Source organism: Bos mutus, chromosome 9, assembly GCF_027580195.1.
Source record: "Bos mutus isolate GX-2022 chromosome 9, NWIPB_WYAK_1.1, whole genome shotgun sequence".
NCBI classification, from domain to species: Eukaryota; Metazoa; Chordata; class Mammalia; order Artiodactyla; family Bovidae; genus Bos; species Bos mutus.
Window position 1 is genome coordinate 61,388,984 of NC_091625.1, and position 27,951 is coordinate 61,416,934.

The following is a 27,951-nucleotide window of genomic DNA, read 5'->3' on the forward strand; positions in this document are numbered from 1 at the left end:
CACAAGGGGGCAAAGGTGGTCATTTATTTAGGCTCACTTGTTCAATTTTGCTGTGGGGAGGGAGGAACGCTGCAAACAAATATCGCTGGCTTGTGTGGGGAGTGCTCGCAGTGTCTGGGCCACACTGGGTTTGCCCCCGCTCAGGGCGTGTGTGCTTTCCCAGTCTACACTGCTCAGGCTCCAGGTTGCTCTTGGCAGGGGAACTGTCTAAGGTGGGCCCTGGGTTGCGTGTACTTCCCAGGTCTAAGCGGCTCAGGTTCAGGTTCTCAGGTACTCCACAAAGGTGCAGACGCAGTTGGGCCTGCATCTTGTGCCCTTCCCAGGTCTGAGCAGCTCAGGCAACCAGGTGTTTGGCGAGTGCACTCTCCCCAGGTGTGATGTGTCTTATCACCTCCCAGGTCCCAGCTGCTCGGTTTCCTGGATGTGCAGCGGGAACGCTGTCTCAGGTGTGCCCTGCGTCTCCTCTGGGGAGCTGATTTCTGGCTGCGAACCTCCTGGCGGATGTCAACCGTCCAGGATCCCAGGAAGACTTGGTTAGCACCTGGGAGCCTGCTCGCAGTTTGGTAGAGGATACTGTCTCTGGGGCCAAGTTTTCCCCTCTCCCTCCAGCTCTGGCTGTCACCTGCCTGCCTCCCTGCCTCTGGTGGGGGATGGCCTGGTCCGCTGCCGGCTAGCTCTCCTGTGGTATTCGCTCAGTCCTTTGTCTGGGTAGTTCATGTAGGTAGAATCATGCGGTTTTTGTCCTTTTGTGTCTGGCTTATTTCACTTAGCATAGTTTTTGAGGTTCATTCATTTTGTAGCATGTATCAAAAATTCTTTCTTATTTTGTTACTGAGTGATATTCCATTGTATGTATATAGTGCACTTTGTCTATTTTTATGTTGATGGAAACCTAGGTTGTTTCCACCTTTTGGCAATTTTGAATAATGCTGCCATGAATGTTGACTTGTCCTAGGTATTTTTTTTTCTTTTTGATGTAAATGGAATTGATTTCTTAGTTTCCTTCTTGGATTGTTCATTGCTGTTGTATAGAAACAACTGATCTTTTGTATTGATAATACCATCAAAATATTATTAAAAGGAATAAATTTAACAAAAATTGTGCAAGACCTGTATACCAAAAACTACAAAACACTACTGAGAGAAATTTAGAAGACGTAACTAAAGAGATTGGCAGTGTTTGTGAATTGAAAGATTCAGTATTGTTAAGATTTTTTCCCCTTAATTGATCTGTTGATTCATTGTATTCTTGCTTAAAATCCTAATAAACTTATTTTCATTGAGATTGACCAGGTAATTTTAAAATATATGTGGAAATACACATCTGCATTAGCTAAGAGACTTTGGAAAAAGAAGAACAAACTTTGAGGACCTGTGTACTCTTGTTTTAATACTTAATATAGAGCTATAGTAATCAAGACAATATGGTATAATCAGGAAGAAAGGTGTACTTATCAATGCAACAGATTAGCAAGAATCGAAATACATCTATATCCATAAGCAATTTATTTTTGGCAAAGATGCCAGGGCAATTCAGTGAGGGAAGGATAGTCTTTTAACAAATGGTGCTATATCACTTTGATATCCATCTGTCAAATAGTGAATAGTCCCTTATTTCACACCACATAAATAAATTAACCTCAAATGGATCATAAAAATAAGAAAACAATAAAACTTCTGTAAGAAAATGTAGTGGAAAATTTCAGTAACCTTAGGATAGGTAAAGATTCCTTAAAAAGGGCACAAAAAGCACAAATTTTAAAAGTTTAAATTGATAATTATGAAAAGATGCTCAGCATCACTAATCATCAGGTAAATGCAAGTCTAAAGCACAGTGGTATATTACCTAACACCAGTTAGGGTGGCCATTATCACAAAGTGAAAAGATAACATGCTGGTGAGAAAGTGAAGGAAGGGGAACCCTTCTGTACTGTTGGTAGAAATGTAAATTGATACAGCTCTTATGAAAAATAGCATGCAGTTTCCTCAAAAAATTAGTAATAGAGCTGCCATGTCATTTAGCAGTCCCAACTTTGGATATGTATTCAAAAGAAAGAAAATCAACATCCTGAAGAGGTACTTGCATTTCCATCTTTACTGCAGCAATATTCACAGTAGCCAAAATGTGGGAATAACTTGTCTGTCAGAGGATGAATGGATAAAGAAAATAATGGTATACATGTACAATGGAATGTTATTCAGACTTAACAAAGAAGGAACTTCAGCCAATTGTGACAACATGGATGAACCTGGAGTACATTATGCTAAGTGAAATAAGCTCTCATTATATATGGAATCTTTAAAACAAAAAAAAGTCAAGTCAGAGTGTGGAATGGTAGTTACTGGAAGCTGTGGGTAGGGGATGAACGGAGATATTAATCAAAGGATAGAAACTTTCAGTTATAAGATGAGTAAGTTCTGGAGACCTAATGTATAGCATGGTACCTGTGGTTAACAATAAAATATACTTGAAATTTCCTAAGGGAATAAATCTTAAATGGTTTTACACACAAAGAAGTAACTGAGATGAAGGATATGTTTATTAGCTTGATTGTGGTAATCATTTCACAGTGTAAACATGTATCAAAACACCATGTTGTAGACCTTAAGTTTTGTATTTCTCAATCATACCTCAGTAAAGCAGGAAAAAAATAGATGATTTTGAGTTCATTAAAATATAGTCAAAAGATATATATTTTGTTAAGAAAATGAAAAGGCAAGACAAAAACTGGTAGAAAATATTTGCAGAACATCTATCCAAACAAGGCTATTTATCCAGAATATATAAACAACTCATACAGGTCCATTATAAGGAGATAACCCAGTAAAAACAAGGGTAAAATTTTGAACAGGTACCTCACCAAAGAAGATACACAGATAACAACAAATAAACAAATTAAAAGATCTTCAGCATCTTTTGTCATTAGAGAAATGCAAATCAGAATTATGAGATGTACTTTAGAATGAAAATTTTAGAATTAAAAAGAACAGCAATACCTAGTTCTGGGTTAGATGCAGAGGAAATTGATCTCTCATATGTTACAGCTAAATTAAATCCCTTATGATTATACAGTAGAAGTGAGAAATAGATTTAACGGACTAGATCTGATAGAGTACCTGATGAACTATGGACAGAGATTCGTGACATTGTACAGGAGACAGGGATCAAGATCATCTCCATGGAAAAGAAATGCAAAAAAGCAAAATGGCTGTCTGAGGAAGCCTTACAAATAGCTATGAAAAAAAGAGAAGCAAAAAGCAAAGGAGAAAAGGAAAGATATAAGCATCTGAATGCAGAGTTCCAAAGAATAGCAAGGAGAGATAAGAAAGCCTTCCTCAGTATCAATGCAAAGAAATGGAAACAACAAAATGGAAACGACTAGAGATCTCTTCAAGAAAATTAGAGATATCAGGGGAACATTTCATGCAAAGATGGGCTTGATAAAGGACAGAAATGGTATGGACCTAACAGAAGCAGAAGATATTAAGAAGAGGTGGCAAGAATACACAGAAGAACTGTACAAAAAGATCTTCATGACCCAGATAATCATGATGGTGTGATCACTCACCTAGAGCCAGACATCCTCGAATATGAAGTCAAGTGGGCCTTAGAAAGCATCACTACGAACAAAGCTAGTGGAGGTGATGGAATTCCAGTTGAGCTCTTTCAAATCCTGAAAGATGATGCTGTGAAAGTGTTGCACTCAATATGCCAGCAAATTTGGAAAACTCAGCAGTGGCCACAGGACTGGAAAAGGTCAGTTTTCATTCCAATCCCAAAGAAAGGCAATGCCAAAGAATGCTCAAACTACCACACAATTGCACTCATATCACACGCTAGGAAAGTAATGCTCAAAATTCTCCAAGCCAGGCTTCAGCAATATGTGAACCGTGAACTTCCAGATGTTCAAGCTGGTTTTAGAAAAGGCAGAGGAACCAGAGATCAAATTGCCAACATCTGCTGGATCATCAAAAAAGCAAGAGAGTTCCAGAAAAACATCTATTTCTGCTTTATTGACTGTCCCAAAGCCTTTGACTGTGTGGATCACAATAAACTGTGGAAAATTCTGAAAGAGATGGAAATACCAGACCACCTGACTTGCCTCTTGAGAAACCTATATGCAGGTCAGGAAGCTACAGTTAGAACTGGACATGGAACAACAGACTGGTTCCAAATAGGAAAAGGAGTAGGTCAAGGCTGTATATTATCACCCTGCTTATTTAACTTATATGCAGAATACATCATGAGAAACACTGGGCTGGAAGAAGCACAAGCTGGAATCAAGATTGCTGGGAGAAATATCAATAACCTCAGATATGCAGATGACACCACCCTTATGGCAGAAAGTGAAGAGGCACTAAAAAGCCTCTGGATGAAAGTGAAAGAGGAGAGTGAAAAAATTGGCTTAAAGCTCAACATTCAGAAAAGGAAGATCATGGCATCTGGTCCCATCACTTCATGGCAAATAGATGTGGAAACAGTGTCAGACTTTGTTTTTCTGGGCTCCAAAATCACTGCAGGTGGTGATTGCAGCCATGAAATTAAAAGACGCTTACTCCTTGGAAGCAAAGTTGTAACCAACCTAGATAGCATATTGAAAAGTAGAGACATTACTTTGCCAATAAAGGTCCGTCTAGTCAAGGCTATGGTTTTTCCAGTGGTCATGTATGGATGTGAAAGTTGGACTGTGAAGAAAGCTGAGTGCTGAAGAGTTGATGCTTTTGAACTGTGGTGTTGGAGAAGACTCTTCAGAGTCCCTTGGACTGCAAGGAGATCCAACCAGTCCATTCTAAAGGAGATCAGTCCTGGGTATTCATTGGAAGGAGTGATGCTGATGCTGAAGCTCCAATACTTTGACCACCTCATGCGAAGTGTTGACTCATTGGAAAAGACCCTGATGCTGGGAAGGATTGGTGGCAGGCAAAGAAGGGAATGACAGAGGATGAGATGGCTGGATGGCATCACCGACTTGATGGACATGAGTTTGAGTGAACTCTGGGAGTTGGTGATGGACAGGGAGGCCTGGTGTGCTGCGATTCATGGGCTTGCACAGAGTCGGACACAACTGAGTGACTGAACTGAACTGAATTGATGTTACAGCTGTGAATGGACGAAGTCACTGCCACTTTGGAGAACAATTTGACAGTTTCTTATAAAGTTAAGCATACTTTTACCGTTAGACAGAGCCATTCAACTCCTAGGTAGATATTTGCTCAAAAGTTATGAAAGCACATGTCCACACCAATGTTCGGACCAGTATCACTCATGATAGCCTAAAAATAGGAACAACCCAGATGTCCATCTACTTATAAATGTGAATTTTGTGGTATATATGTAGAATGGAATCCTGCTCAGTTTAATAAAAAGGAGCAAGCTACTAATATGTACGCCAATGTATAGCAAAATGTTGTGTTATGAATTTCTCATGGATTTCAGAAAAGGCACAACTGTAGTCATAGAAAGAAGGTCACTATTGCTGGAGAGTCGGTGACAGGGAACTGACTGCAGATGTCAAGAGAAAGCTTTTGGATGGTTGATTGAAATGCTGTATATTGTGATTCTAGTGATGCTTACATGATTATATCCATTTGTCAAATTCATTAGTTAATTTTATTCATTGTGATTGAATCATCCTACAGTAAAGCTGAATAAAGAGGCACAATTATTTTTATTTTAAAATTAATTTATTTATTATAATTGAAGAATAATTACCTCACAGTATTGTGGTTTTTGCCATACATCAGCATAAATCAACCACGGGTGCACCTGTGTAGCCCCATCCTGAACCCCCCTCCCACCTTCATCCCCACTGCATGCCTCTGGGTTGTTCCAGAGCACCGACTTTGAGTGCCCTGCTTCATGCATCAAAGTTGCACTGGTCACCTATTTTACATGGTAATATACATGTTTCAATGCTATTCTCGCAAATCATTCCACCTTCGCCTTCTCCCACATAGTCCAAAAGTCTGTTCTTTACATCTGTGTCTCTTTTGCTGCCTTGCATATAGGATTATTGTTGCTGTCTTTCTAAATTCCATATATATGCTTTAATATACTGTTTTGGTGTTTTTGGTGGAGCTCTGTATAATAGGCTCCAGTTTCATCCACTTCATTAGAACTGATTCAAATGCATTCTTTATTAATAGCTGAGTAATATTCTGTTGTGTATATGTACCAGAGCTTCCTTATCCATTTGTCTGCTGATGGACATCTGAGTTATTTCCATGTCCTGGCTATTGTAAACAGTGCTGTAGTAAACATTGGGGTACATGTGTCTCTTTCATTTCTGGTTTCCTCGGTGTATATGCCCAGCAGTGGGATTGCTGGGTCATATGGCAGTTCTGTTTCCAGTTTTCTTAAGGAATCTCTACACTGTTCTCCATACGGTGGCTGTACCAGTTTGCATTCCCACCAACAGTGTAAAAGGGTTCCTTTTCCTCCACACCTTCTCCAGCATTTATTGTTTGTAGACTTTTTGATGGCAACCATTCTAAGCGGCATGAGTTGATACCTTATTGTGGTTTTGATATTCATTTATCTAATAATGAGTGATGTTGAGCATCTTTTCATGTGTTTATTAGCCATCTATATGTCTTCTTTGGAAAAATGTCTTAGAAAAGTATAACCTTCCAAAACTGAACCAGGAAGAAACAGAAAATCTTAACAGACCCATCACAAGCATGGAAATTGAAGCTGTAATAAAAAAATCTTCCAACAAACAAAAGCCCAGGATGGCTTCATAGGTGAATTCTACCAAAAATTTAGAGAAGAGCTAACATCCATCCTACTCAAACTCTTCCAGAAAATTGGAAAGGAAGGTAAACTCCCAAATTCATTCTATAAGGCCACCATCACCCTAATACCAAGACCAAACAAAGATGCCATAAAAAAAAGAAAACTACAGCCAATATCACTGATGAACATAGATGCAAAAATCCTCAACAAAATTCTAGCAAACAGAATCCAGTAACATATTAAAAAGATCATACATCATGACCAAGTGGGCTTTATTCCAGGGATGCAAGGATTCTTTAATATTTGCAAATCAATCAATATGATTGGTGTGATACACCATATTAACAAATTGAAAGATAAAAGCCATATGATTATCTCAGTTGATGCAGAGAAAGCCTTTGACAAAATTCAATACCCATTTATGATAAAAAATCAAAAAACCTCTCCAGAAAGCATAGAAGGAACATAGCTCAACAAAATAAAAGCCATATAGACAGCTAATTGGAAAAGTCAATGGCACCCCACTCCAGTTCTCTTGCCTGGAAAATGCCATGGATGGAGCAGCCTGGTGGGCTACAGTCCATGGGGTCGCTAAGAGTTGGATACGACTGAAGTGACTTAGCAGCAGCAGCAGCAGATAAACTGATAGCAAACATCCTCAATGGTGAAAAATTGAAAGTATTTCCTCTAAAATCAGAACAAGACAAGGGTGCCCCCTCTCACCACTACTGTTCAACATAGTTTTGGAAGTCCTAGCCACAGCAATCAGAGAAAGAAAAGAAATAAAAGGAATCCATATTGGAAAAGAAGAAGTAAAACTCTCACTGTTTGCAGATGACATGATCCTCTACATAGAAAACCCTAAGGATACCATCAGAAAATTACTAGAGCTAATCAATGAATATAGTAAAGTTGCAGGATATAAAATTAATTTACAGAAATCCCTTGCATTCCTATACACTAACAGTGGAAAAAACAGAGAAAGCAATCCCATTCACTATTGCAATGAAAAGAATAAAATACTTAGGAATAAATCTACCTAAAGAAACAAAAGACCTATATATAGAAAACTATAAAACACTGACGAAAGAAATCAAAGATGACACAAATAGATGGAGAAATGTACCATGTTCATGGATTGGAAGAATCAATATAGTGAAAATGAGTATACTGCCCAAAGCCATCTATAGATTCAGTGCAATCCCTATCAAGCTACCAGTGGTATTTTTCACTGAGGTAGAACAAATAATTTCACAATTTGTATGGGAACCCCACAAACCTTGAATAGCCAAAGCAATCTTAAGAAAGAAGAATGGAACTGGAGGAATCAACCTACCTAAGTTCAGACTATACTACAAAGCTACAGTCATCAAGGCAGTATGGTACTGGCACAGAGACAGAAATATAGATCAGTGGAACAAAATAGAAAGCCCAGAGATAAATCCATGTACCTATGGACACCTTATCTTTGACAAGGTAGGCAAAAATATACAATGGAGAAAAGACAACCTCTTTAATAAGTGGTGCTGGGGAAACTGGTCAACCACATGTAAAAAAACGAAACTAGAACACTTTCTAACACCATACACAAAAGTAAACTCAGATGGATTAAATATCTAAATGTAAGACTAGAAACTATAAAACTCTCAGAGGAAAACATAGGCAGAACACTCTCTGACATAAATCACAGCAAGATCCTCTATGACCCACCTGCCAGAGTAATGGAAATAAACACAGAAATAAACAAGTGGGACCTAATTAAACGTAAAAACTTTTGCACAGTGAAGGAAACTGTAAGCAAGGTAAAAAGGCAGCCTTCAGAATGGAAGAAAATAATAACAAATGAAACAACTGACAAAGAATTAATCTCTAAGATATACAAATAGCTCATGAGGCTCAATACCAGAAAAATGAACAACCCAATCAACAAGTGGACCAAAGAACTAAATAGGCACAATTATTTTTAAATGACCAAACTTCCTTTAAGTTGTAGTGAATAGTAGGGAATAATAGGTTTCATTATTTTTCGAAACTTTCACAAACAAATATCTATGTGTCATTATTTTTCAAAACTTTTACGAACATGTATCTATGTGTTTTGGCAGGGAAGAGAGAAAGGTTATCCGTAACATGTTGGATATCTAATGAATAGCGTGTGTGCATGCTAAGTTGCTTTACTCTTTGTGACCCTATGGACTTTAGCCTGCCAGGCTCCTCTGTCCATGGAATTCTCCAGGCAAGAATACTGGAGTGGATTGCCATGCCCTTCTCCAAGGGATCTTCCCATCTAACTCATGAGTGCTGATACCTAACTTCACTCATCAGTTGACGATAACAAAGATTATAGTAAAAGAAGACGTGATTTTGCTTAATAAAAAGTAATTGTTATTATATTTAGTATATCAGATGTATAATTTTTATCTTCTTATTAACTATTATCCTCATTGTCATCACTTTAGAAATACAAACCTGGTCGATGTGATGATATTTTGAAATGGAAGCCTCCCAGTCTTAATTCTGTGGATTTTCGCCTAAAAATAACAAGAATGGGAGGAGAAGGGTAAGTATGCACATTTGATTCCCCATCATTTTTATATGTAATAATACTTTTACTATTCCTAGGTACTTACCCAAAAGTTATGAAAACAGATGTGCATATAAAAGTTTGTATTATATAAAGCTTCACTGTTTATCTGATATTTTACATATACCTTCAAAATAAAGTAAAATACTTTTCCAGTATACTTTATATATGTATACTATAAATCTATCTCATTTTCCCAGATTATTTCTTTGATATATTACAGCTCACATTTTGTAGCATCCTTTAAAATTGACCAATTTTAGTCTTAAAAAAAGTTATTTCTAAACACAATGAACTTCATTAAAATGTAAAAGTGAAAATAGATTTTACTTGAAAATAATCCAGTCAAGTGAATTATAAATATAAGATATTATTATTATTATTGAACATTTTAAAACAAGCCATTTTTCCTTTGAAGGAAACTGCTTCATGTTTGCATTTGCATGGCAAAAACTTATTTATACTTTATTGGGGTAGAGTTTTAATTGTAGAATTTCATTAAAAATTTTCATAATGTCTATTAAGTGTTAATGTCATCTATTGGTTAATCTTCATACGTGACTTCATTGGTTAGTTGTTGTTGTTGTTAGTTGTTAAGTCATGTCTGACTCTTGCAACCCCAGGATCCTCCGTCTATGGGGTTTCCCAGGCAGGAATACTGGAGTGGGTTGCCATTTCCTCCTCCATCATTGGTTGCTACGTTAGAATAAAAAAAAAGAAACATGCTTTAGTATTAATAAATATTTTCACTGTTTTTCCAAAGCCTTGTTTTATTTTACCTTGTTCCACAATTTTTTATGGCATCTTATGTAAGTAAATGCATAATAACAAAATAAGAAATGTTAAATCAAGGAAATCCTAAAGAGAAAATATATAAGATAACATTGGCAGAAAGCTTAAAAATGTACCAGTGCATGCCATGAAATGCATGCACTTTTTATTTGCCAAAGATAAACCACAGGTTTGTTTTTTTGTAGCTAATGGAACGATGGGTAGATGATGAGTTATGTGACTACAGATTCCAGAAGATTAAGTCTCTTAAGAGATTATATGTTTTCAAATAACAATACTGTGTAGGGTGATGAATCCTAACTAAAAAGAGAGAGTTTATTAAGTTATATATCAGTTTCTAAAACATAGAGTAGTTAATATTTTATGTCCTTAAATAAGAGTTTGTCACTTAATAACAAAGTACAGTTTAGCCAGAACAGCAATCTGGGACCTCAAATAGTGTTGTTTAGGTATTTTTACTCTCTACTGATCTGGTTTAATTCAAAGATAGATTGATAACTTTTGACAATAGAATTGGATAAAATATATATATTGTATAGAATAATGTAGAAGATTAAATAAAAGAAATAATATTCGTAATCTAGGATATCTGTATGCTGGATATCTGTCAGGAAGAATAATCTTTAGTTTACTATTTATTGATACTTATCTTAGCTATGCATTGATATTAATATCAGTTAACCATTTATTAATTATTAACCAGTATTCTCAATACAATGTTGTTATAACACTTAATTACTAATAAGATGAATAAATATTGTTAATGTTTTCTGGAAACTGCCCCCAAACACATTCTACCCCCTCCATCTATATAAAATAACACTATCTTTGGATAAATATTGCTGAGTAGTAAGCTCAAGACTATTATTCTTCCTGATGAAGTGTTGGGTGTACAGGTATTCTGGGTTGCCAGTTCTCTTTAGAACCTCCAAATCAGTAGTCATGCAAGATGATGCTTGTATGTCTTTCTGGAAGTGCCTTGGAGAATACCACCTCTCTTCTAAACAGTGATGGTTGAAGGATTAAGTCTGATGGGGCTGCATGCATCTTTTTTTTCCCTTAAAAGACACAAATGAATATGGTTCTTTGGAAATAAGACTTCAAAGATAAAGTGAAATTTGTGAAATTGCTTCATTACTAAATCCTCTATTTTACTTAAATCTCTATTTATAATATTTAGTTAAGAAGTATAAACCTTTGTGTGATTTTGTTGATTGTTTCATTGAGTTTTGAAAGATCATTTTGTTTGGCTTTCTAAGATTGCACTTCTTAGCAACACTTAAAAGCTACATGAGGCTACATGTGGAATGACCATTTTTCTAAGTATTAAAAATGATATTAATTTTTTCCTTTATTTGTCTATTGCAATTAAATATGACAGTATAATTTAGTAGTTTGTCATTTGCTTCTATTCTTAGTATGTTTTAATATATATATATTTAATTTTACCTATTTGGAATGTCTTATAAAAAAATGAATTATCTCTTATTCTAGTACCTCTTTAAAACATACCAAAATGTTAGCATTAAAGATGATTATTCTTATAGAATTAAGCAGGTTACATTGGTGTAGGTACATGATTTATTTATGTAACAGTGTCAGTTTTCAAAAATGGAGTATTATAATATGAAATATAAAGTGATAAATATTATATTAAATATGTATTATTCAGTTAGCTGGAGTAATATCCTGTTTTTTCCATGGAGAGAATGTTATGGATGATAGCAGTTTTCACAAAGTAAATGAGTTTGTATCTAATGCTTATGTTAGATGCTATATGTCAGAGAGCATTATGGGAAATACACCTGTAATAGTTTGAGAGGAGCCATGTCTCTGAATCCTAAGAATCATAACATTTGACTAGTGAAGTGGGACTAAAGTATTTAAATATCATAAGGCAAGCTAATTTCTTTTCTTTGTTCTGCTCCTAAATATTTCTACAAAGTTAAGTATGGAGTGGAATGTCTTGACAGGTATAATATAAATACCAATCTTTGAAAATGTCTGCAATGATTCTTTTTTTTTTTGCAGACATTTGGTCTTTTCACTTCTTGTAGTATCAGTTCTTAGAGAAGGCAATGGCAACCCACTCCAGTACTCTTGCCTGGAAAATCCCATGGACGGAGGAGCCTGGTGGGCTGCAGTCCATGGGGTCGCTAAGAGTCGGACAAGACTGAGCGACTTCACTCTCACTTTTCACTTTCCTGCATTGGAGAAGGAAATGGCAACCCACTCCAGTGTTCTTGCCTGGAGAATCCCAGGGACAGGGGAGCCTCGTGGGCTGACGTCTCTGGGGTCACACAGAGTCGGACACAACTGAAGTGACTTAGCAGCAGCAGCAGCAGTATCATTTCTGAAAATTTTAACATATTAAGTTAATGTTGATTTCAGTTCAGTTCAGTTCAGTCGCTTAGTCGTGTCCGACTCTTTGCGACCCCATGAATCGCAGCATGCCAGGCCTCCCTGTCCATCACCAACTCCCGGAGTTCACCCAGACTCTCATCCATTGAGTCAGTAATGTCATCCAGCCGTCTCATCCTCTGATGTCCCTTTCTCCTCCTGCCCCCAATCCCTCCCAGCATCAGAGTCTTTTCCAATGAGTCAACTCTTCGCATGAGGTGGCCAAAGTACTGGAGTTTCAGCTTTAGCATCATTCCTTCCAAAGAAATCCCAGGGTTAATCTCCTTCAGAATGGACTGGTTGATTGGCCTAAAATAACTTGTGTACATCTTAGCAGTTTACATTGTATTGACATACAGTACAGATTTTCATCTGAAAGCTATTGCATTGCTTTAAAATTATTGTGGGTTTAAATAATCTACAACCAAAGAATATAGTCATTGTCAAAAGCTAGGGTTACAAAGGTTGTCTGTATTTTGGAGAGTGTCTACAACCAAAGAATATAGTCATTGTCAAAAGCTAGGGTTACAAAGGTTGTCTGTATTTTGGAGAGTGCAAACACTTGAGTACAACAATGTCAGTGACTTATAGTGATCAAAATAACCTTATTATTTGTATAGTATAGTTTAGAACACAGATTCTAGAGCCAGGGTGCCTCGGCTTAAATCTTATTAACTATGCTTTGAGCATATTCTTTATTTCTGTGCCTCAAATTCCTCGTTAGTAAAATAGAAATTTTACTAAAGAGGAATCACCTCATTGATGCAGTGGACTTCAGTCAGTTTAGTCGCTCAGTCACGTCTGAAACTTTGCGACCCCATGGACTGCAGCATGCCAGGCTCCCTGTCCATCAACAGCTCCAGAGCTTACTCAAACTCATGTCCATCGAGTCGGTGATGCCTTCCAACCATCTCATCCTCTATTGTCCCTTTCTCCTCCCGCCTTCAGTCTTTCCCAGAATCAGGGTCTTTTCCAATAAGTCAATTCTTGATGCCAAGAATAAGTCAATTCTTGATGCCAAGAATAAGTCAATTCTTGGCATCAGGTGGCCAAAGTATTGGAGTTTCAGCTTCAACATCAGTTCTTCCAATGAATATTCAGGACTGATTTCCTTTAGGATGGACTGGTTGGATCTCCTTGCAGTCCAAGGGACTCTCAAGAGTCTTCTCCGACACCACAAACAAAGCATCAATTCTTTGGTGCTCAGCTTTCTTTAAGGTCCAACTCTCAGATCCATACATGACTATTGGAAAAACCATAGCTTTGACTAAATAGGCCTTTGTTGGCAAAGTAATGTCTCTGCTTTTTAATATGCTGTCTAGGTTGGTCATAACTTTTCTTCCAAGGAGCAAGCGTCTTTTAATTTCATGGCTGCAGTCATCATCTGCAGTGATTTTGGAGCCCAAGAAAATAAAGTCTGTCACTGTTTCTACTGTTTCCCCATCTATTTGCCATGAAGTGATGGGACCAGATGCCATGATCTTAGTTTTCTGAATATTGAGTTTTAAGCCAACTTTTCCACTCTCCTCTTTCACTTTCATCAAGAGGCTCTTTAGTTCTCCTTCGCTTTCAACACCGTTCCTCCTTTGCCATAAGGGTGGTGTCATCTGCACATCTGAGGTTATTGATATTTCTCCCAGCAATCTTGATTCCAGCTTGTGCTTCATCCATCCTGGCTTTTTGCATGATATACTCTGCATATAAGTTAAATAAGCAGGATAATAATATACAGCCTTGATGTACTCCTTTCCCAATTCGGATCCAGTCTGTTGTTCCATGTCTGGTTCTAACTATTGCTTCTATATCTGCATACAGATTTCTTAGGAGGCAGGTAAAGTGGTCTGGTATTCTCATCTCTTGAAGAATTTTCCACAGTTTGTTGTGATCCACGCAGTCAAAGGCTTTGGCATAGTCAATAAAACAGAAACAGATATTTTTCTGGAACTCTTGCTGTTTCAATGATCCAATGGATATTGGCAATTTGATCTCTGGTTCCTCTGCCTTTTCTAAATCTGGTTTGAACCTCTGGAAGTTCACGAGTCATATACTGTTGAAGCCTGGCTTGGAGAATTTTGAGCATTACTTTGCTAGTGTGTGAGATGAGTGCGATTGTGTGGTAGTTTGAGCATACTTTGGCATTGCCTTTCTTTGGGATTGGAATGAAAACTGACCTTTTCTAGTCCTGTGGCCACTGCTGAGTTTTCCAAATTTGCTGGCATATTGAGTGCAGCACTTTCACAGCATCATCTTTTAGGGTTTGAAATAATCTCAACTGGAATTCCATCACCTCCATTAGCTTTGTTCATAGTGATGCTTCATAAGCTCACTTGACTTCACATTCCAGGATGTCTGGCTCTAAGTGAGTGATCACACCATCATGGTTATCTGGGTCATGAAGATCTTTTTTGTACAGTTCTGTGTATTGTTGCCACCTCTTCTTAATATTTTCTGCTTCTGTTAGGCCCATACCGTTTCTGTCCTTTATTGTGCCCATCTTTGCATGAAATGTTCCCTTGGTATCTCTGATTTTCTTGAAGAGATCTCTAGTCTTTCCCATTCTATTGTTTCCCTCTATTTCTTTGCATTGATCACTCAGGAAGGCTTTCTTATCTTTTCTTTCTATTCTTTGGAACTCTGCATTCAAATAGGTATGTCTTTCCTTTTCTCCTCTGCTTTTAGCTGGTCTTCTTTTCTCAGCTATTTGTAAGGTCTCCTCAGACAACCATTTTGCCTTTTTGCATTTCTTTTTCTTGGGGATGGTCTTGATCATTGCATCCTGTACAGTGTCAGAAATCTCCATCCATAGTTCTTCAGACACTCTGTCTATCAGATCTAATCCCTTTGTCTATTTGTCACTTCCACTGTATATTCGTAAGGGATTTGATTTAGGTCATACCTGAATGGGCTAGTGGTTTTCCTTACTTTCTTCAATTTAAGTCTGAATTTGACAATAAGGAGTTCATGATCTGAGCCACAGTCAGCTCCTGGTCTTGTTTTTGCTGACTGTATAGAGCTTCTCCATCTCTGGCTGCAAAGAGTATAATCAGTCTGATTTCAGTATCAACCATCTGTTGATGTCTATGTGTAGAGTCTTCTCTTGTGGTATTGGAAGAGGGTGTTTGCTATGACCAGTGTGTTCTCTTGCCAAAACTCTTGTTAGCTTTTGACTTGCTTTGTTTTGTACTCCAAGGCCAAATTTGCCCGTTACTCCAGGTATCTCTTGAGTTCCTACTTTTGCATTCCAGTCCCCTATAATGAAAAGGACGTCTTTTTTTGTGTGTTAGTTCTAGAAGGTCTTGTAGATCTTCATAGAACCATTCAACTTCAGCTTCTTCAGGATTACTGGTTGGGGCATACTGTGATATTGAATGGTTTGCCTTGGAAACAAACAGAGACCATTCTGTCATTTTTGAAATTGGATCCAAGTACTGCAGTTTGGACTCTTGTTGACTATGATGGCTATTCCATTTCTTCTAAGGGATTCTTGCCCACAGTAGTAGATATAATGGTCATCTGAGTTCGATTCACCCATTCCAGTTCATTTTAGTTCACTGATTCCTAAAATGTCGATGTTCACTTTTGCCATCTCCTGTTTGACCACTTTCAGTTTTCCTTGTTTCATGGCCCAGCATTCCAGGTTCCTATGCAATATTGCTCTTATAGCATTGGAGTTTACTTCCATCACCAGTCACATCCACAGCTGGGTATTGTTTTTACTTTAGCTCTGTCTCTTCATTCTTTCTGGGTTTATTTCTCCACCAATCTCCTGTAGCATATTGGGCACCTACTGACCTGTGGAGTTCATCTTTCAGTGTCCTGTCTTTTTTGCCTTTTCATGCTGTTCATGGGGTTCTCAAGGCAAGAATACGGAAGTAGCTTGCCATTCCCTTCTCCATTGAATCACATTGAGCAAACCCCAGGAGATGGTGAGGGACTGGGAGGCCTGGAGTGCTGCAGTCCGTAGGGGCGCAGAGAACTGGACACTACCGGATGACTGAACAACAGTAGCAGCACAAAATAGAAATTGGCTGAGGATTAAGTGAACTAATGTATGTAAACTATTTTAGAACAGGTGGCACTTGATAAGCATTTTTCTATTTGTTATTGTTTGTGTTGTTTTCAGTTAAGGCATCCATATTCATCCATAAGTGAAAAGTCCATATTCCCTTTTTGCCAGTCCTGTAGTTCTGTTGTTTGCTGAACTATCTGAATTCAGTTTTCTATGTGCATTACTTCCTATTTGATTCCAATTTCTGTTGATTTTTCCCTTTTAAAATGCATATGTTTTCAATGTATTTGTATAATTAATTATATAAATTGTTGACTATCTGGAGAGCAAGAGCATAACAAAAATCAGAAAAGTTTTTACAGAAATTTTTGATAGTGAATGTCTTAAAATAACTTTGGTGATATGTATAGTGGGTAAGAACATGAGTTTTTGGCCAGGACTGCACAGAACCAATCCTAGCTCCACTACTTAACTTGCTGTTGTTTCTTAATCTTTTTAAGCTTCGTCATGTGTAAAATGTCCCCAGTAATAGTGCTTAGCTCATAGATTTGTTGTGAAGATTTATTCATACTCTTTATTTAACTGTATGAATAGACCGAGTAAATTCAAGTTCTGCCTGTATGCTGCTGCTGCTGCTAAGTCGCTTCAGTCGTGTCCGACTCTGTGCAACCCCAGAGACGACAGCCCACTAGGCTCCTCTGTCCCTGGGATTCTCCAGGCAAGAACACTGGAGTGGGTTGCCATTTCCTTCTCCAGTGCATGAAAGGGAAAAGTGAAAGTGAAATCGCTCAGTCGTGCCTGACTCTTAGCTACCCCATGGACTGCAGCCTACCAGGCTCCTCCGTCCATGGGATTTTCCAGGCAAGAGTACTGGAGTGGGTTGCCGTTGCCTTCTCCTCTGCCTGTATAGACTTTACAATTATAAGCTAGTAGGCTAAAATGCAAAAATAATTTTGCGTTATGAGGTTTTGTAGAATGAAAAAAATGATGCATCTTATTCACCCAGCTCAGGTCTGGGCATTTGAAAGTGAGAAGTGCTAATAGCTTCATAACAAGCACAATGAGGTAAATGGCATCAACTACATGATTCTACTTTGCTTGAAAATGGATGAAAAATCCTTTTATTCTGACTAAAGTGATTTTTTTCTTTTGTTAAGATTTATTTAAAGAAAAGAATGATTAATTCTATTAATATTTCTCATATTTACTTGAACTAGTGTTAGGATTTTAAGAAAGACATTATAGTGATAAAATATTCAGACTGTTGAAAAATGTGGTGGTGTAAGAAAGGATTAAGTCAGCAAGAATATAATAAAAAATTCTTATTTCTTTGCTGAACAGAGTTCCTCCCAGCCCCCACCCCACTCTATTTTGGAATGAAATGTTTAACTCTTTTATTTATATTTCATTGAAGAATATTTTTAAGTAAGTGAAATTAGAGATAAAAACACTAATATAACCAGTATTATTACAGAGTACACCTAATGATTGTATTTGGCATATAGCTGATCATACTTTGGGGGGTATAAGAGTATATCTTATATACTCTTATATATAAGAGTATATATATATATATGGGGTATAACTGCTTTGGTTATCCTATTTGAACATATTCTCATCACTCAAACATTTTTAAAGAAAAATGCTTCTTTGGGTTTCAGTCCTTTGAATGGTTACTCTATCAAATTCTTGATTATGGTGTTTTTTCCAAGGGGGCCGGGAGAGCAGTGGAAAAGCTAAGCTGAAAGCTGAGCTTTCAGTTTCTCTGCCCGGCTGTCTGGCTGTTTTTGAGGTATTAGTAATTCCTGTTAACTCTTTTGTTTGATCTTCCCGACTTCCTACAGAAAATTGATCTCAGGCCACCTACCAAAAATAAATACCACAGTCAAAGTGCCTAGGAGAGAGGGAGATATGGTTTCAAAACATGTGTTTATAACTTCACTGGAGTCAAAATACTCTTTCACTTTTTAATTTACTAAAGAGAAATTGGCATCACATTTATTTTTATCATTTGGTTCTTTGGAATTTAACTTTTATTTTTATTCATTGAAAATTATTCTTTATAGCAAGAGCCTTTTGCTTGTATTATTTGTTCTAATTTAATATAATTTTCCTTAATGACATATTTTTCTTTTTTCTTTTTTTTTGACATTTTTCTAAGTTAGCTTTTATGTTATGAGGTGCTTGTTACCTGGTAGATATCTGTGGGGATATTGTATAGATAGAATACCAGTGTTGTTTCTACTTTGAATCACATTGGAGAGAATGTGATTCAAACTAATCCAAGTAGCCTGTGAAAACAGTATTTTACTATAGACCTTCTTGAGTTTGTGTTAATATAAAGGAGAGTTTTTCTAAATGCCATCATATTAACCTACTGCAGAAGCAGTAGTGTTCATAACAAAAATATTACTAAGCCTTAGTAAAATGAACTGTCTCATCCTCTGAGGATGAGATGATTCGATAGTATCACCAACTCAATGGTAATGAATTTGAGCAAACTCCAGGAGATAGTGGAGGACAAAGGACCCTGGCAGGCCGTAGTCCATGGGGTTACAAAGATTCGGATATGAGCAACAATTGAACAACAACAACAGTGAAATGAGACACCTGTAGTATTGTCTAATGGCTTATATTTGATATAATTATGGATGGAGATTTTAAAATTAGTAATTTGTTACCACTTGCTGTATTAGGTTTGGCCTGAAGTATTTATGAAGTTATGATACATTTATTGCTAACCATCCCAAGTTCAAATTCTTGTTTGTATTTTAAGGGTAAAAGGAGGAAAAAAATTGAACTTTTAGTCACTGTGCATTTCTCTGTTAAAATCAATTATGGAATAAATTAAATAGCTCTGATTATTAAAATAATTAGAAAATAATTAGTGATAGAATTATTTCTTTTAACTTTCACAGTCTGTTTTGAACCAAGTCATTTAATTCGGTTTAAAGAGTTAATTATGACAAGAGGATATTTAATATCCTGTAGCATATGACAGCTTCAAAATATAAATATGGTAATTTATTGTAAAAAGAATAAAGCTAGGGCACATCATTGTTAATGCAGTCCTTTTATCTCTGGAAAATGGAACTCATATTAAGCTTTGAACCTCAGGGGAAAATATATGGGGGAAGGGTATGGAACTCATTTTGTTCTTTGTGTTTATCAGAAAACTATCTTAGTTTCCAAGTATTGAATAATGTTGAATAATAGTATGGTAAGAACAATTATGATCCATGATTTTTACAAAACTTCATGAAGTGGTGTTGCTAATGGTTGTTCTCCGTATCTTAATTTTATTATATTGGTACCCGTTATATATGACCTTCTTTTAAATTATACTTAATTGTAAGAAACATATTTCATTGTCTAATAATAATCTAAGCTTTAGATGTTCTAAGTGTCCATAAATGTACCAGTGTTATGCACCGTGAACAGTACAGATTTAACAATTGTATTTATAGTAAATTACCACCTTGTAATGTTTTAATTAGAAACCTCTTTCAACTGGAAGTTTTCTATATCTGCAGCTTAAGGATAGTTCATGTTGATAAACAGAAGTCATTGCAGATTTCATAAGCATGTTTTCAATTATCAAAGGAAGTCTGTAGATTATGCAGCTTTTTAAGAAAGTGCATTCTGTTTTTACTTAATTGTTTGAAAATGGATCTAAATTGTATGTCCATTAACATGCTAATATCAAAAGTATTTTTCCTGACCGTTGTACAATGACACGAGTTCCTCAAATATCATCCAATTTACCTCTTGTGAGTAATGTCTTTAACTTTCATAACTAGAGCAGGAATATGTATTATTTAGATTTTTAAATTGCTTTGGCATTTAAATATGGATTTATTATAGAAAGTATAAACCATATTACATAGTCTCAAGGGAGTTTAGAATACATTAACTGTAAATTACATGAATTCATTACTAAGAAACAAAGACCTTTATTCATCTTTTTCAGAATCTAATTTATTAAAATGAAAAAAAGAATCACTATCCTTTGTCTTCCATTTAGTTTTGGACTTTCATCATAGTAAGTAGCAGTGCTAGTTAAAACTGATTAATCACTATTCAGTAACTGTTCTTGAAAACCATCTGTGTGCAAACTGCATTGTTAGGAGATGAGAATAAAAAGATGGATAAGCCCTATCCTGAAGGTATGAGTAGCTTGGCTGGAGGGGGAGATACAGATAAGTATTAGTGTGACAAAAGCTGTACTATCAGTATGAGGAAAGCACTACAGAAGACCAATCTTATATTATATATAAAATATTTTAATTGTAACAGCACGGTGAAGTTTCCATAGACGAAGGTTCTGTGAGTAAAACTTTGTAAATACATAAGAATGGCATTCAAGATATATAGTCTGAAAAAAGGTCATTAAATTAATGTGAAATGTTTATTGAATCACTAGAATTTATGGACACTTGTATAAAGTAGACTAGGACCAGACTGTGCTAGACCAAGAAAGCCAGAGTAGAGAATTAGGACTCACCTATGGTATTTCCTGTGGTCATGTATGGATGTGAGAGTTGGACTGTGAAGAAGGCTGAGTGCCGAAGAATTGATGCTTTTGAACTGTGGTGTTGGAGAAGACTCTTGAGAATCCCTTGGACTGCAAGGAGATCCAACCAGTCCATTCTAAAGATCAGCCCTGGGATTTCTTTGGAAGGAATGATGCTGAAGCTGAAACTCCAGTACTTCGGCCACCTCATGCGAAGAGTTGACTCATTGGAAAAGACTCTGATGCTGGGAGGGATTGGGGGCAAGAGGAGAAGGGGATGACAGAGGATGAGATGGCTAGATGGCATCACTGACTCAATGGACGTGAGTCTGAGTGCACTCTGGGAGTTGGTAATGGACAGGGAGGCCTGGCATGCTGTGATTCATGGGGTCGCAAAGAGTCGGACACAACTGAGCGACTGATCTGATCTGATCTTGAACAGTTAGTGATTAAAAGAACTGACACCTGTGCTTTAGAAAGTAACTGGCTAGAAGATAGAGATTGCTAACATTTTCTAATCAGTTTTACAAGCCAGAAACCTATACATTGTGTTTGTCTCCCTTGCCTGGTTATCCAGAGAAGTTCTGTTAGTTTTACTTCTCAGCTATTGCTTAAGTCTGTTGACTTTGTTTTGTCCCATAGTCATGACTTCATTCAAGGCAGCATTGTGTTACCTGGACTACCACAGTAGCCTCTAACTGATCTTACTGCCCTTGTTCTCCCCTAGTACACCGTCTGACATTAGTAAACATTACCAGAACTCTGTCAGCCCTTTTCTTTCAACCTTCTCTCTCTTTGGTTAGTGTTTGTCTGGTGTGGTGGGTTGAAATGTATCCCTCAAAAAGGTGTGTGGCATGCCCTGTTACCTGTGAATGTCACTGTGCTTGGAAATAGAATCTTTGTTGATGTAATCAAGCTGTAAGTGAAGATTGAGGTCATACTAGAGTACGGTGGGCCCTTAATCCAATATGACTAGTTTTGTTTGAGAGATATATAATAAGAGGAGAGGGGGAGATACATGAGGAGGGAATGCCATGTGATAAAGTGCTGCAGCTGTAAGCCAGGGTTTGTCAGCAAACCATGAGACGCTAGGAAGAGGCAAGACAAGATTTCTTTCCTGTGGATTTCAGAGGGAGCTTGGTTGTATCATCTTGATTTTAGAATTCTAGCCTCCAAAACTGTGAGACGATAAATTGGTTTAAGCCACCCAGCTTTGTGGTACTTTCTTATGGAGGCTCTAGGAAACAAATGCATCTTGTATGTATTGTTTTACCCTTTAACTTTAATTATTCTTTTTTTCCTTATATTTTAGATTCATCTGTTGTAAACAGCATTTAGCTGGACTTTGTATCTTTTGGGTTTCCCTGACAGCTCAGTTGGTAAAGAATCTGCTTGCAATGCAGGAGACCCCAGTTTGATTCCTGGGTCGGGATGATCTGCTGGAGAAGGGATAGGCTACCTACTCCAGCATTCTTGGGCTTCCCTTGTGGCTCAGCTGGTAAAGATTTCATGCTTGCATTGCTTTCACGGTCGTTCATGAATATGCACAGAGACAAACATTAAGAGTCATCTGCTTTCTTGTTTTAACTCTCATACTATAAACTAGTCTTTCCTGTGGTGCCATGTTTTCCATGTTTCGGTGCTTTATTTTTTGGTGATTTCACTGGACCTCCAGGTGTAATCCTGAAGTGCTATCTAATGTTCCTAAGTGCAGGAAAGCTGTGATTTTCCTTTCAGAGAAAATACGTGTATTAAATAAGCTTCACTCAGGTATGAGTTAAGTGTTGGCATGAGCTCAGCGTTAACGAATCAACAGTTATATATTAAGTAATACGTCTTAAAACAGAAACTGAGAACACGGTTATGTGTTGTTTGGTTAACAAAATATGATCAGGGAATTGCAGGAACCTAATGCTGAATTTACCCAAGGAGCGGTGGTTTAGCATTCCCTAATTTACTGTTCTTGGTGACTTTATAGAACTACTGTGAATGACAAGAATGGACCGATATTTTTTCTTTTATCTTGTTCTTACGCTCCTTGGAATAATAAGCTCTTGTTCTTCTTCCCCTAGGATCTGTCATTCTGCATATTGACAACTTTTAATAAATACCTATTCAATGAATAAATGAATCTCTGTGTCTTTCACGTAGTAGATGACCAGTACAGTTGGCTCTGTGTATCCACAGGTTCCCCAGTTCTACCTTCTGAGGAGGGCCAACTGTATTATGCCATAAATAGTATATGAGGGTCTCGAGCACCTCAGATTTTGGTATCTGCAGGGGGATACCCTGGAACCAGTACCCATGAATACCAAGGCAGAACTGTACATTTTTGTTGAATAATGAATACTGAATAAATTGACTACAAAAGATACTACACTAGAATGTTACTTTAATTTTAGAATTTTGTCCTATTGAAAAAATAAGATTAGACTTCCTCAGGATTTTGGAGATATATACAGATACAGACGTTTCTGATGACGGGATATTTTTTCTCTAATGCCCCAGAATATTGTCATGATTCAGTGAAACAAAAGATATCATTTTGAAAGTACCTTAGATTTGGAATACTTATGCTTACAAAAACTCTTAGATGTATTTTTGAAATAATACCATTGGAAACATTCTGGCAACATTCCTGTAATTATATTTGTCTGACAAAACTTCACTGGCTAATTTATGCTTGTGTAAGTTGCCCTTTGGAACGTTTGCAGACAAAGTATACCTGTCATTTTTTTAAAACTATTTTTCATGTGTATCCTGTGTTATATATACTAGAATTTTTTATACATGTATGTTTATGCTCGTTGGAAACTCTAAAAAACTAGAATTTGATGAAGCTCACTGTGCAATCTAGCACAGGTACAGATATTAACCCTGTTAACAACTAACTATACTTAAGTTAACTAGATAAGTCAGTGGCTTGTTTGTCATTCAACAAGTGGACTCCTCCCTTGACACTTCTCCACTGGTGGAAGGGAGGTGCTGCCTTGTTACTGCTGGGTGGGAGTGGACGTCCAGGTTCTCCACTTGGCCTCTGTAGAATGGTGGAGAGATGGGGTAACTGGAAGATGCCCCTTGTTTCTGCTGGGCAGGGAGAGTTGTAAGTTCAGAATCCCCTCATGGCTTCCATTGACACTGTATTTTAGAGAAGGGATAGCCTTCTTATCACTGGGTTTGGTGAAAGACCTGATCTCCTAGACAGCCCCAGTGAGAGGTGGGGTGAGAGTGGACATGTCAGTTCTTCTGTGGTTCTTTCATGGTTCTTCCATGGTCTTCACCATCATTGTGGCTACTGGAGAATGTCTCCTTAGCCTGTGGCTCCCCAGTCAGCTTTCCCTATCCACCTCCTATCAGAGGTTTGGGCCTCCTTTTTGTAGTCTGGTGAGGATGGACACCTAGGCTCCCTACTTGGTCTTTGCTATTAGGGTTGGGGATGGTGTGAAGTATTTTCGTTGGTGTTGCACTAGTGGTAATTATCTAAAAAGTTTCTTGCTAGGCTCCCCATTGGATGGAGAGAGGAGGCTTTTCTTGGGGCCTTTTTTTGGGGAGGGAGTCTCTTCCCTCCAGGCTTGCTGGCTTCTCTTCGTTTCCAGTCTGAAATACATGAAGCAAAAAACAGACACATAGTGTATTCATTACCATGTAGTTCCTTGAGTCTTGAGCTCCCTACTTGGACTACCTTTTTCTCTTCATCCTTTAGTGTCTTATGTTTGCGTTATATGCAATGTCCTTGTTTTTTAATTGTACTTAGTGAGAGGAATAGGGAAAAGTTTGCTTCATCTTCCTGGAGGCAGAAGTCCTAACATACAATTTAGTTTATAAAGTTTAATTACTCATAACCTTTTAAGAACAGTTGATACTATAGTTGCTTACTCGTTGAATTGGTGCATTTTTTTTTTTTGAAGGCTGTTTGTCTCCATCCAAGAGCTTTGTGAATTGAGAAAAGGAAGATGAAGATAAACACTCACAGCATTTCTACCAAGTTGGTTTTCAGATATGTCAATTTCCATACCTTTCATAATCATAATTTATGATTTAGATGAGGAAAGATAGAATGCATTGTATTGACAATAACTTCAGTCTTTTCCTACCATTTCCATTGCTAGCTGGTTCTGTTACACTGTGTATCTTGGATGATCATTTAATTGTGCTATGGATTGTTAAACAAGCCTGGGCTTTTATTACAGAACCACAGATTACCTCTGGAGCTAGTGAGCTGGTCAAGGTATCCATTCTAAATTATAAGCTGTCATTCACTTTGCTGCTACTCCACAGCCTTTGAAAGATGAAAGTGCAGATGAGTCTGGTGATTTTCAACAAATGCTATTATTCAGTTTAGATTGTAAAAAAATACATTTTAAGACTCTCAGTTTGAATAAGGACTTAAGTTTAAATTTTAATTGGACTGAACATTTTCATTGTTTAATTTTCACAGTATTTTATCCAGAAAATTAAATAATGTCTTTATGAGTTAGGAGAGATATCTCCATTTTACAGATGGGAAAATTGAAAAATGCCAATTTTTTATGACTTATCCAAGAGCATTCAGTGAACTGAGATTAAAACTGGAACAACAGACCAAGATTGGAATTCTCAATATTTTTTTTAACCACCATCTTGTGCTCAGTCCAATAGACCATGCCACTAACTAAATTAAATTTATATATCTTTCAAAATAAGAGCAAGGGGAGAGAAGGGGTTATCCAATTAGAACTTTAGCTTCAGACATGGTCTGTGAGTGTCTAATTTTTCAGTCTGATGCATCAGGAATGTTTCATCATTATCATATCCCCTTTTTCATATGCAGCATAATAAAAAGTCCATAATACTAGGCAGTAATTTAAAAAAATATGAATTTCTCCTTAACAAGAAATGTGATAGTTATTTGAAGTTTTTTACAATTTAAAGGAAAACTGAAAAATGTGATATGAATAAACAAATGTAGTGCACGTTGTTGTTACGGTTCAGTCGCCTAGTCATGTCTGACTCCTTGCAACCCCATGAACACATGTAGCACATACTTGCCGTTAAATATATTACATATCTATATTTTATATGTTGCAGAGAAGCATTATAAACCTTACTGAAAATTTATGGTAGGTTTGCAAGCTATCAGAGCTTATCATATTATAGACTACTAACTGTAAAGTAAGTTGGAACTTGGAAATTGGTTTATTAAAATTAAATTTCATTACATATTATTCTTCTATTAGTCTGAAATATTTATATAGAATATTTTAGAGTAGTTTGTTATAATATGTTAGGAAGAATTTATTACTAAAAATTGAGAGTCTGGGTTCTAGGTTGAGCTCTTACTCAGCTAAATATATTGATCATGGAAACATATTTGCAGGTTTGTCTTTGGAAATTAGAATCCTCATATAGCACTTTATTGTTGATAATATAGCACCATGGAGGTTTCTTTTCTGCTATTTTTTTTTTCTTTTCACCTTTTCTTTTATTCCTAAGAGTTTCCTTTTGTATTCTATTGTTAAAATTCTAATCAGTGTCAGGTAAAACTGTATAACAATGTATTGCTTTCCAATTTAGTGCTTCTGTTTTTCACAGTGGGTGTTTTATTTAAAATGACTCAGTTCAAGATGGTACTATGGTATGATTCTATCGCTCAGTGGGGTCCAACTCTTTCTGACCCTATGGACTGTAGCTAGCCAGGTTCCTCTGTCCATGGGATTTTTTCAGGCAAGAATACTGGTGTGGGTTGCCATTTCTTCTTCAAGGGGATCTTCAAACCCAACAATTAAACATGTGGCTTCTGCATTGCAGGCAGATTCTTTAACCACTGAGCCATCGGGGAAGCCCAAGGTGATACTAAACAAGTTAAAAATTAAAATCTGTATCTCAGTTGTCCAAGATTAGGAATCCCTATAACAAAACTAACTTAGATACTTTATTCATCACTCCAAACTAGTTCTTCTCTACCTTCAAGATCCTATAATTTTTTTGCTATTAAAGTCAGTTGTATTTTGCCTTACATTATAGTGAGCTGTTAACTTGACCCCTACAGTACCTAATAAATTGTTTTACACTACCTATTCTCAGGTACACGTTTTGAATCGAATTCAGTTCTGTGAAGACAAGATAAACTCATGACCCCTTTCTGATACCTGATTTTTAATATGGATGTATTGATATTGTTTCTATTCAGCTTATTCCTCATTTGGCTTTCAAATTAGTTTTATTGTTTAATCATAGTTTTCTTCACCTGGTTAGAATTATTAAGATTTTGTTTCCTCAGTAATCTTCTAATTTGCATGATGAAAAATCAGATGATCACTGATCAATTATTTTAAAATGTATTCCATTTTAATATATGCCATCTAGATCATCATTCTAACCAGAACAGTGCCTACAACATAGTAGTGCTCAGAAATGAATAAATGAGAGAACTAACACTGGTGGCTCAAATGGTAAAGAGTCTGCCTGCAACGCGGGAAGACCTGGGATTGGTCCCTGGGTTGGGAAGATGCCCTGGAGGAGGGCATGGGAACCCACTCTAGTATTCTTGCTTGGAGAATCCCCATGGACAGAGGAGCCTGGCGGGCTACGGTCCATGAGGTTGCAAAGAGTTGGACATGACTGAGAGACTAAGCACACACACACACAGCAAAAGGTTCTAATAGCCTTTCTGTTTAATAGTTTATATACTTAGATATTTATAGGTAAGATCACTGTGTTCAAAGATTTGTTAAAAACTCTTAATTTTAGTTTAAACTCTTTAGTGCTAAAACCTGCTTCTCTACAGAAACATGTTACATGAAGCCTGTTAACTTTATTAAGATGTACCGAATTAATAGTTATCCAAAGTGAATTGATAGGTTAGGGCTCATTGAACAGAATCGCACAGAATTGTTAATGAGATAATGTGTGAAGGGAGTCTATGGACTGGGAACTAC

At 36.9% G+C, this 27,951-nt stretch overlaps 1 protein-coding gene across 1 annotated transcript in view; it reads left to right on the top strand.

Annotated features, from left to right (window-relative positions):
- The window catches only part of RNGTT (RNA guanylyltransferase and 5'-phosphatase), a 241,097-nt gene that overhangs the window by 146,190 nt on the left and 66,956 nt on the right, over positions 1-27,951 (top strand). Inside the window, exon 13 of the mRNA XM_005889293.3 lies at positions 9,196-9,296. Coding sequence (XP_005889355.1) covers positions 9,196-9,296 — 101 coding nt within the window. The remainder of the gene's footprint in view (positions 1-9,195; positions 9,297-27,951) is intronic.